The 11,903-nt window shown below is 35.5% G+C and overlaps 1 protein-coding gene across 19 annotated transcripts in view; it reads left to right on the top strand.

The window, feature by feature from the left end:
• The window catches only part of slo (calcium-activated potassium channel slo), a 91,610-nt gene extending 84,947 nt beyond the window's left edge, over positions 1-6,663 (top strand). For all 19 annotated transcript variants that reach the window (XM_073084064.1, XM_073084045.1, XM_073084047.1 and 16 more), the window contains 7 exons: positions 908-1,079; positions 1,528-1,752; positions 2,121-2,412; positions 2,892-3,028; positions 3,522-3,658; positions 4,111-4,336; positions 4,971-6,663. In XM_073084064.1, the coding sequence (XP_072940165.1) occupies positions 908-1,079; positions 1,528-1,752; positions 2,121-2,412; positions 2,892-3,028; positions 3,522-3,658; positions 4,111-4,336; positions 4,971-5,060 (1,279 nt within the window). In that variant the 3' untranslated portion in view covers positions 5,061-6,663. The remainder of the gene's footprint in view (positions 1-907; positions 1,080-1,527; positions 1,753-2,120; positions 2,413-2,891; positions 3,029-3,521; positions 3,659-4,110; positions 4,337-4,970) is intronic.
• The last annotated feature ends 5,240 nt before the right edge of the window (positions 6,664-11,903 follow it).

The raw sequence follows: 11,903 nt of genomic DNA on the forward strand, positions 1-11,903 counted from the left end.
CGATATCCCGATTGCGAAACAAAAATTATTCTACAACCATTACTGCAGTACTGCATTTGCAAAGATCTCCCTTTCATGCTAATACGTGTGTAAAATACGTAAATTACGTACACTTTTATAGAAGAAAGTTCTTAATGCTACGTTTTATAATGGATATTGTTGCGTTTTGGATAATTTTATACGATATTAGTAGGATAAGGTCATAGTATTTTTAAAGAACGCTATATAGTAGAGTAGAAATAAAAATACTAGTAGTTCGTAGCAACGCTTGTGTTTCTTAGAGCTGAGTGAATTATATACTTATTTTTAAGCATTTTGCACAATCAGAAGCACGATACACAATGTGACAAGGTATAGAGGCATGTATAATTGTATATAAGTACGTAGGTATTATTTATTTATACACATTTTCGAGAACATGCGTTATTTAGTTCAGTATGTATAATGTTTTATTATAATTTGTGAATTTATCGAATTCTATTTCTTATTTATGAATGCAATGCAATTTTGTTAATAGATTTTGACATAGGCAAGAAATTGATTTTCGTTAGAGTATATTCCCCTATTATTAAATTAAAAGTTTGCAAGGATTTATTGAGAAACAAGTGTTATTGTGTTAATAACAATTATCTTACAAGAACGAAATATAAAATCATACTTATATTGGTAATTTAATAAAAGGGGACATTTTACCCAAGAATAGCAAATTGTCCTTCTTCATCTAATGCACAACTAATTTAAATCTCTTTTCTTACCACATTAAATTTAATCTTCAGCTAAACATAAACAATTTAAAATCAATTTTTAACAACATTTTAAAATCACCTTGTACAAATTTGCACACGAAATCGCGCGCCAAAAATCGTTCTAATCTGTCAACGTCAAATTATTTTTTTAATCTGGACAGGCCAACGAGCAGGAGTAGTGGCGGGAACCAAAACAGCAATGGCGTCAGTCTGCCAGCTGGCCTGGCAGATGACCAGTCAAAAGACTTCGACTTCGAAAAGACTGAAATGAAATATGACTCTACTGGGATGTTCCATTGGAGTCCCGCTAGGAATCTGGAAGATTGTATATTAGTAAGTAAATGATAAAAAAAACTTAGTAATAGGTATAGGTAAATGAAACAAATTTATAAAATACCAATTGAGTGTTTTTATTACTTTATTACATAGCTTTATTATAATAAAAAAAAATGTTATACCTATATTTAACCCTTTGCTCAAGCTTCTATATACCGAAATGCAAGCTCACTTGCTTAACTAATTTTTAAAATGACTGCAAATTTAAAGTCTCGTTGATTCGAATTTAATTTTGGAATACGTGCTATGAAAATATATATCGTCTTAATATATCTCGATAATAGTAATTACTAAAAACATCCTTATGATATGACAACATTCTAAATTATTGATGTTGATAACAAAATTATTTTTAGAATACCTACCTACTATTTTGCTGAGTAGGTACTCTCAATTGAATTGTATCAGTGAAAACCAATTTTAAGAATTTTGTTTGTGATTGCAGGACAGAAACCAAGCGGCAATGACTGTACTCAACGGCCACGTGGTGGTCTGCCTGTTCGCGGACCCAGACTCACCGTTGATAGGCCTAAGGAACCTAGTGATGCCGCTCCGGGCGTCCAACTTCCATTACCACGAGCTCAAGCACGTCGTCATCGTGGGAAGCGTCGATTATATAAGGAGAGAGTGGAAAATGCTTCAGAATCTACCCAAGATTTCTGTATTGAATGTTAGTATTATCGATAGAAATAAGCTATTGTATAATAAATGATGTAACTTGCCTATAAATATTTTTTTACGATTCATCTAGAGAACGTGATTACTTTTCGGCTGTTTTTCTTAGTTATGAAAACCGACTAAAATGTTTAATGGATTAGTAGTACATTACTTGACTCAAAACAAGTAGTAAGTTAGTTTTTAATATTATGTATTACGTGTAGCTCGATTACCGTGGCTCTATGTCCCACTTATTTCAAAGATATTTTTTTTATTGCCTTAATAGTTTATACTATACAATGTAAAATATTTGATGGTAATAAATTACTTCACAAGAACGGTTCATCATCCACATTGCTCGACTTCAATCTACATTCACAGGGTTCACCGCTAAGCCGGGCCGACTTGCGTGCAGTGAACGTGAACCTTTGTGACATGTGCTGCATCCTGTCAGCGAAGGTGCCATCCAACGATGACCCGACGCTGGCCGACAAGGAAGCTATTCTGGCTTCGTTGAACATCAAGGCGATGACATTCGACGACACGATAGGCGTGCTGAGCGCGGGCGTGGGCACGGATAGTACGGCGCCCGCGCCGCCGGGGCAGCCCCCCGCGCCAGTACTGTTGCAACGCCGTGGATCGGTGTACGGTGCTAATGTGCCGATGATCACAGGTCAGTCTTAATATAAATACCTACTGAAAAAGACATCTTTGATAAAAAATGAGAAAGTTCATGGAAAACCGTTTAATATTTTATCTCGGTGTCCCACGAGGTAATACACTCGGCCCTTTGTTATTAATTTATGTATTGATATGAAAATAATAGCGGACCCATAGTTCAAAACTAACCTTACCTGTAATTCAGTTTTCCATATGAGGTCACTAGTTCAACAGCCGATTTTACGTAAAAATAACCATAACTCATAACTTTTACAACGAAATTTATGACGCTCTGAATACTATTCTTTAATAAATACTATTTAATAAATAAGAAATTACCTGGCGTATGTACAAACTTTATCACGATGTATGTTACTAAGCATACTGAACTATGAACTAGTTGCTGTAAATAATAGTTGCTACCTTGTAAACGACGATTGATAACTTGTAAGCGATGGTTGATAACTTGTAAATAATTGTACTCGTAAACAGAGCTGGTGAACGACAGCAACGTGCAGTTCCTCGACCAGGATGATGACGACGACCCCGATACGGAGCTGTACCTCACGCAGCCTTTCGCCTGCGGGACCGCTTTCGCTGTTAGCGTGCTCGACTCACTCATGTCCACCGTGAGTTCTTTCTACTTCTACTTCTTATATTTACAGTATAGAATGAATTGAGTAGAGTTGTTTTTTTCCCCGTCAGTGTTGATGCTTTTGTGACATGACTAGAGTCAGTTGTAAGTTTGGTTTGTCAAATTTTGAACGGAGTTGCCCAGTCAAATTACGCTGGTCACTATCTAATGAAATTATACACTAAATTCAACGATGTATATCGAATCACATGCTCTCATAGACTTTTGGCCCCATATCAAATATTTTGTCGACACAAGAAATAGACTGGATGAAGTTAGCGGGATTACCCACTGCAATTTTATTTTCATAATAACTTACAGTTACCCAAAAAACTCAGAAATTAACTCAATTACGGCAATTGTTACAATTACTGAAAGATACATATCTCAAATGTTTATTTAGCTTCGCGATTAGAAATTAATTATTCAAAGTAATCAACTATAAATTACAAGCAATAGGAATATTATAGCCAAACGATTGTCCACAGACGTACTTCAACCAAAACGCGTTAACACTGATCCGTTCGCTGATCACCGGCGGCGCCACTCCCGAGCTGGAGCTGATCCTCGCGGAGGGAGCCGGTCTTCGAGGCGGATACTCCACACCAGAGAGCTTGGCTAACAGGTAACGAACATCGAGAGTTTAGATAACAAATGTTGAACTCGGCTAACAGGTAATGAACGTTTAGAGTTTAGCTAATACGGAACAAACATCGAGTTTGGCTGACAAGTAACGAACGTCGAGAATTTAGCTAACAAATAACAAAGGTCGAGAATTTAGCTAATAGGTGAAAACATCTACAGTTTGCTTAACACATAACGAACATCGAGAGTTTTGCTAACAGACAACGAAGGTCAAAGTTTACCTAATAGGTAAAAACATCTAGAATTTGCCTAACAGAAAACGGACATCGAGAGTTTGACTAACAAAAAAAACACAAAAAGGTCATTCAGATGCGCAGTAATCAAAGGGGCCTCAATGAATCCTTGGATTATTTAAAGTTGATTGACCACTTTAACAAGCCTTAACAATAACAATTATTTGTATCACATGTTAAAAACAGCATCACATTCCAGAGACCGGTGTAGAGTGGGCCAGATATCGTTGTACGACGGCCCGTTAGCCCAGTTCGGGGAGGCGGGCAAGTACGGCGATCTGTTCGTTGCGGCACTCCGCACGTACGGAATGCTGTGCATCGGCCTGTACCGCTTCCGCGACACCTCGTCCTCGTGCGACGCGAGCAGCAAGCGCTATGTCATCACGAATCCGCCTGATGACTTCTGTTTGCTGCCTACTGATCAGGTGACGTCATGATTTGCGTGTTAATATCGATTGCTTGGTTCGGTATCAAATCTGCTGAGATTAAAGTGACGTAATTTTTGTGCCAATGGCGGGTGGCGGAAGGGTTCAGGGGCCTTAATATGACTACAAGTTCCCTTGTAGACATTTGTATGATGAATTTCTTAAACTGAGGGCTTCATTTAACATTTCCGTCCTGGTCCTCCGACGAGCCTAGTCCAAATTACTTACTTGATTACTTATATGTATAATCAAGTCTTGTCATTTATATTTGCTTCCCAATTTGATATTTATAAGCGATACTAACCGAAGATGTAATAATAGAGGTTGCGCTTTTTTTTTAAATGAATGCGGTTAATTTCTAGTTAGGGAAACAGATTTTGTTTAAATGCAGTTTGAGTTTTAATTAAAATCGGTCTTGTCACTTTTCATCATTTTCCTCTATTTCTTATAGTTTCGGAGTTCGGACTAAGCCATTTACGCACACTTGAAAAATTCAGATGTATACAGAGACAAAGTTAAATGAGATCACTTGAAAGCTGAGATGTCGCTCATGATAATCTTTCTTTTTCATTTCATTTGTCGTCGTTGAATCTGTATAAATTATTATAACACAGATGTGTTCGTGTTCGTCCAGGTATTCGTCCTAATGCAGTTCGACCCGGGCGTGGAGTACCGCGCGTCGCGGCGCGCGGGCGCGGCGGGCGGCAAGGACGACGCGTCCTGACTATTGCTGTGCAGCGCCCTCACCGACGGGCCCTACTCCTACATCTAGGCGTAGGGCGCACGCCACGACAACCGCCCCGCAACCGCCCCGCAAACGCCCCGCAACCGCCAAGCACTGCCCGGAGAAGCGTTTGGTTCGTGACGTGACCGCTTCTTGGAATGGGGTTTTATGTTTAGTTATTTTGATCACGAAAAAACTTTTTTTCTATTTTTCAGTTAAAAACTTTTTGTGACATTACTATTGACAAAAACCTTTTTCTTTTCGGTATGGGAACGAATGTGAATTACGAACGAAAGCTCCCGTATTTTTAATAAACAAAAAAACTTGTTCTCACATCCCTATCAAACATATATTTTCTTTATAATATCTTCTTTTTAAGTAATTATTACTTAAAATTTATTCATTCATATTTTTTTTTTCAAGAAATTTACAAAATTAACTATCTTCTTATCTTTTTTATTCTACACTAAGACTTCTATTTTCTTTTCTATGTAAATGTGATTATACATAAAATACCCATTCACAAGGAAACGGTCACGTCAATCACACCCAAACTCCTTTGGGCCCTTTCAGTTTTTTTTCGTTCGACTCGCGTTTGTGATTGTTTACCACGCCCCCTCTTCTGCACCTTTCACCCTCCCACGCACTCCCTTAGACGGTTCTAGGTCCCGTTGGCTTTTTTTACTTCATTATTATTGTATTTTATTTCCGTGCCCATACACAATATACTTGGACGATCAAACGTTATTGCAAAACCGCCGACGACAGGCATATACAGAATCTCTTGAAACGCATAATAGAGCATTAGAAAGCTTTCAATGTTTCAATATTAAGTAGCAGTTTAGAATGTGTAATGTCGATAACCTCTAGTTACAACTCGTAAGGGCACAGGAGCACTCTGTATATACCCGTCCGTCGTAAGGCACACTACACACGTCACACCTAATCTGAGGGTAGGCATGATTTCGATCCCACATTTTTTTTCAATGAAAGAACTTGGACTATGTAAGTAAATGCTCAATAATAAAAGGACCTTTTAAACTTTTAATTGCACGACCGGTTAACAGAAGTAATAATGATGATCAATAAATATTAAGGTATTGCATATTAAAATTTTGTTTTAGAATGTCCATTCCTTATTCTGTAGTATCATTAACTCGGTTAAGGTTTCTTGATCGCTTAAATATAGAAATATTTTAAGCATTTAAAATCTCAGCGACTGAATGAAGTATCTAAAACCACTTCATACATCGTTACACATTTGTGATTTATTACCATTTATGTTATCTACGTAAGTTTATTTTTAATGGGTTCACATTGAATTCGCTATTCATTTAGTTTTAAGTTTTATCTGTCACAATTCTTTATATGCACGGTAATGTAGTTTATTGCTCATTTCATTTTAATTTAGTTTTGTATACTTATAATTGCATTAGGTTAGACGCACCGTAGATGCCTATATTTTCTGTGTGGGTATTATTAAGATTATTTTGCTAAAAACCTATCTATGTATCTAGAATCTCTGCACAGAAAATATCAATTATTTTACTTATCACACTCTAGTTATTTTGTTCATTTTATTTTAATAAATTTTTAAATATTATATTTTCGTTTTTTCTTTTGTTTTTCATTTTGTTTCTCATGTTTCCTATCTGGGCGGGGGATTGTCAAAGTGGACGTGATATATGGCGCTGCACATAAAAAAAACTATGAACTGAAACAAATTATTTACCTATTAAATTACTACAGAAGCCATTGCGTGAATGTTTGAGAACCAATGGGCAAAATGGTTATACGTTTACGTGGAGAGCTGAGTGCAAAGTGTATTTTGCTGTAAATGTGTGATATTATTTTGAAAACGTCGTTGTTATAATAAAATAGGGCTTTTGAAGCCTGCGATGTATTTAGAGTTAACTCCGGGTGCTTTGACGATTGTGGATTCTTCATAGTTTATTGATTGTATTTAGATAAGGCGAAACTTTAATTGACTGCTCGCGGTGACGCCAATGTATCGACGATTCTTATTCGTGACGATCGAAACGCAGTTGATTAAGGTTCCTTTTTTAGAATTTACTAGTTATTAGTCTAAACATTCGCCTCACAAATATTATAGAGTCATTATGGACCGCCATCTAGCGATTCGAGAGTAATGCAATAATTATTTAACTACTAAATCGAGCTACAAGATGTTTGATGAAGGTTAAGAAATATGTAATATGAAGTAGTTCACGATTGTGCAATTTCGCTGAGGGCATTACGAGCACGCGTACAACACATTATTTGTAATATTTAATAATTAAATACCTCAATTAAATGATAGTGATGAGGGAGGGCAGGCTGAAAATGTATACTGCAAATGGAGCTTGCACTTTCAGTGTCATGCCTTTGTAAATTTGAAATCTTTAAATATGTACCTGACAAATCCAAAGAGTTTCTGTTCAGGCATTCGACACTTAAAGCTAAAGCGACATCTACCTTCGAGCCGCCCTCCCACTTGTAAAGCGCCAAGGTCTGTCGTTTATCAAACATCCTGTACATAGCCAGTTCATGTCATTTAGAGTCATTCATCGTCAAAATAGAATAGGCAAAACCGGCCTTAATTACAAGTAGGATAATGTGGGTATATTGTTTTTTATGTCAAAAGTGTGTGTGGTGGAGTCTTTGTATTTTGGTCCAAAATCGGAATATTAAAGCATAGTTTGTAATGGAATTGAATGCAAACATACTGCCATATTTTTGTAATCTCATAGTCCATAAACAATGATACCCACATGAAAACTAAGTACAAAATACTTTGAGGAGAAAGATCGTGTGGACATGGTAATGACATGGAAATAAATTAATAGATAATTTAATGAAAATGTTCAAACTGTGCCCTGCCTTAACTAGCCATGCAAGATGGCGGAATGATGTAGAGTGGTATACATATCGAAACAAAGCCTTTTAGAACTGCAATAGGTAATAAATAGATAAGACATAACTAGTTATAAAATTCTAATATTCCATGTGACCTAGAGTTAATTCGCGACTGTTTACATACATTCACTTTACGTCATATCCGTATCGTTAAATCCCTTGGACTGCCAGTTAAGGCACTGAACATTTATATTATTTTTAAACTTTCATGGTACATCTGCTTATGAACAGAATTACCAAGTTGCCTTGTGACTAAGATGCGAAACATTGCCTTAACACTAATCGAAATAAACATTTGGTAACTTCATTATAAGGAATAAGTGTTTAATGTAAGAGAAATAATTTCAACGTAAAGAAGAACGAACACGGCCATGTCTATAGGTATAGGCATGCAGTGTGAAGTACCTAACACCTGAAATGATGGCAAATCTCTTCTATGGACGGTATAAAATGAGGTTGTGCGCGATAGATTCTATTTTATAATTGAAGTAATCGGTCTGTCCAAAATTATAACTATATATCGAGTATTTCTAAAAGCGCTTAAATTGGTTAAGCTGACTAATCTTGGCTAAAATGTAAAGATCTAAGGCACCATAAAAAACGCCCAAAGATCTATCGCAATTTTATTAAAATTAATTTAGTTTAACCTTTAGTAAACCATGCATGCCACTGGAGTTATTAGACCAATAGGTACCTTACTGGAGTACCTATATACCTACTGCAGCTACGATCTAAATCAATTAAATTGCTAGTTGTATATAGTGGAACGTATTTTGTATGTTACATAAGAAATTTTTCAAACATCTCCTTAAAAATAGAAGGCTACGGCTGCTTTAAAAGTTTATTCAATACTGTCGTGTGTAGTTTGTTGTGAATTAGGCTTCTATGTCACTGTATGCTAGTTAGGTATAGAGTTCGGATGTCTCATTGTAAAAATGTAAAATACACGCTAATAGGTACTTTGGATTAATTATGAATGTTATTATCTAAGGTTAATACTAAAATGACGATTTTTCCTTTAATATTTTTATACAGCATTACAAATATTTATCGCAATTAAAAGTTTATAGAGGTGGGTCAGTGTGCAATTTAAATAGTGTCTAAATTTGTATAATCGCCTTAACGAGAGAGAATATAGCTGAGTTCTTCTGCGTGTGTTTGCTTGAGGTCTAATATTATAATAAAGTTGTTTACGCAATGTGTATGTAACGAGTGAAGGTGAACGCGTTGATAAGTGTATAAGTACTTGTGAGGCTTACAGGACCCAAGTTTCAGGGTCTCGCTTACGATGTCCCAGTAACTTATGAATTAGTACCTACTTATGGGACAGAACGCAAGCCAGGCTCTGAATTTGGACTGTTTGTAATACATTTAATACGATAACTGACGGCCGCGTGCGCTGTTCGACTGAGCCACGCCTAGTCCCAAAGCGATTATTCATTTATTAATATTAAATATTAAGTGCGGTTTAATAGTCATTTTACGAATGTTTATTACACTATACTTTGGTAATACGTGCACACGCACAAAGTTTAGTTGTAATTCATTTATATATAAGTTCACGAGGCAGAGCGTTTCGTACCTTCTATTCAGTGGTGTGTTAGTTCCTGAATATTTCTCTATTTCGATTCAAAGTTGTATTGTATATCTCACAAGCTACGAGGGTCGTATTAGGTCGAAATTATACATCACTAATGCCTATTCGCAAACTAGGTAGTATTCCATGTTCTGTGTGCATTAAATCCTAGAATTAACAACATTGTTGACTATTGCTAATAGCTTGAAGTTGTTAACGTTTTTAGAACAGAATGGTGAATTTTTTATGTATTATATATACGTATATAAATCTTGAACGCTCTATGATACGAATATTCGCTAGAATCTTTTTGTAAGCTGAATGCCATCTTGTCGTGTTGTAACACACATAGTCCTCTCTTTATTAAAGTAGAATCAATATATAATGATGGCTGTGAGATAATTATTATAACAATTTAAATTTATATTGTGTAAATGAAATATTAAAAATAGTAAGAGGTTCGCTCCGATGCAGCGACTGTTTGATGCTGTGTACGTAATCTTTTCGTTCAGATATGGCACTGGCAAAGACTGTCTTACCTCGGTTTTACACTGAGGGTTTGTGGATTTATGTGATGTATGGATTTCTTGAAAACAAGTTTCATAATCCATACATCACATCTGCGGAAAGAAAAACGCTTTGGCAAAAGCGTAGTGCGGATGCACCGTTAGACCGCCCACCATCGTCATCTGACTTCCTACACCTACACAAACATTCTAAAGCCGACCGTTTATCTAATTATAAAATTTAGCATTTAAGAACTATTTAACATCATTTATATCTTAAATCATTAAGATATGGCTGCCAGTGCCAAGCTAAAAATGATACCAATATTCAGCCATTTGGCGCCAATTACGCCATTAAATCACGGGTTGCCATTTTAAATGCAAAATTTTAATTGTGTATACTATTTATTAAAATTAAAAACATATTAAGTGTCTATATGTAAATATGTTAAGATCGTTCTTATATTAACCATAACGTTCCGTTTATGTTATGTTAAGCCTATTTCCTTAATAAAATTGTCATAAACTGCCTTATTACTTTTAAATGTGTAAATTAGTACTGGGGGATTATTTTTAGTGGCAACCCGGATGTTCAAGCTCACAGCTTTCTTCGCATTGCTCAAATTTCTCATGTACCCCAAATTTCACCGCTTCTAGACATCCATTTACAGGTTAAACCATCATATTTACCGGTTAGCTACATAACGAAACGCTTATGAAGGGTCGAATGAGTTTGTACGTGGCACACGGACACGCAACAAACGCACTAGCCAAAGCTAATATTTCTATTTCACAATCACCGCAACGAAAGAGATGCCAAATGAAACGTCACGTGCAAACTCATTCTGTCCGCTATCGATTCTATAGTGCACTCGAAACTCGATGGCGAATCGTTTTCGGTGTAACCGTTATATCACGTAATATTACATTAGCCTAGGAATCTGTATCTAGCAACATTCTCGGATAACAAGCGCTAAGTATAAACGATTCGATTTAATACGAGAATCTGCCTCGATCCGATAGTGTTGCTAGCTAAAAGCAAAATGACTGCACAACTGCGGGAAATGTAATATTACCCGACTGTTCGAAATGTATCACACCACAATGACAAATTATTTAATATTGTTGATGTTGATTGTTAATAAAATGCAAATAATGTAAATATCAAAATAAATTCTGTATTTGTATTTGAAATTACGTTTTACTAATATGGCAACTCTTACTTTCCCGTTTTCCTTATCCCTTAAAAAATATTTATTTATATTTATCATGTCTTACTTTTTACTAATAATAGTGGGTATTTAATTGAAACATATTTTTCATAAAATATATTTAATTTCATTTTACGTTTGCCTACAACATTACATTTTTAACAAAAACCTTAAAATTACAAGACTAGTTGAATAATGGACTAGAATGTTGTTTAATGAATAAAAAGTAAATAGAATGAATACTCAGAAAAATGCAATTTAAAAAGGACGGAATAATTAAGTTTATCACATGAAAATAATTAGTATCTATAATATATTCAAAAATTTGTGGGATATTCTACATTAGTCTTATAAACACAAATACCTCCTGAATTAAAATACATAGGTTGAAAGTGAAATAGTCTTACTACTATTATTAACCCTCTTGAGACAATCAAATGGGCTTAACTGCAATAAACAAAGGCTCTGCTCCTATAATCGCCTATTAATAATTGATATTAATTGCTATTAATAATATAATTTATGCTCGATATTTGTGTTTTAATATGTACGCTCCCTGTCTTTGTATAGGATAGCGATGCCCCAATGGAGTACTAGGATACCTTAAAATAGTAATACTTTGAAGTATTTTAAA

Source organism: Epargyreus clarus, unplaced genomic scaffold, assembly GCF_041222505.1.
Source record: "Epargyreus clarus isolate Ecla_fem2 unplaced genomic scaffold, WU_Ecla_fem_2.2 ptg000019l, whole genome shotgun sequence".
Classification (NCBI taxonomy): Eukaryota; Metazoa; Arthropoda; class Insecta; order Lepidoptera; family Hesperiidae; genus Epargyreus; species Epargyreus clarus.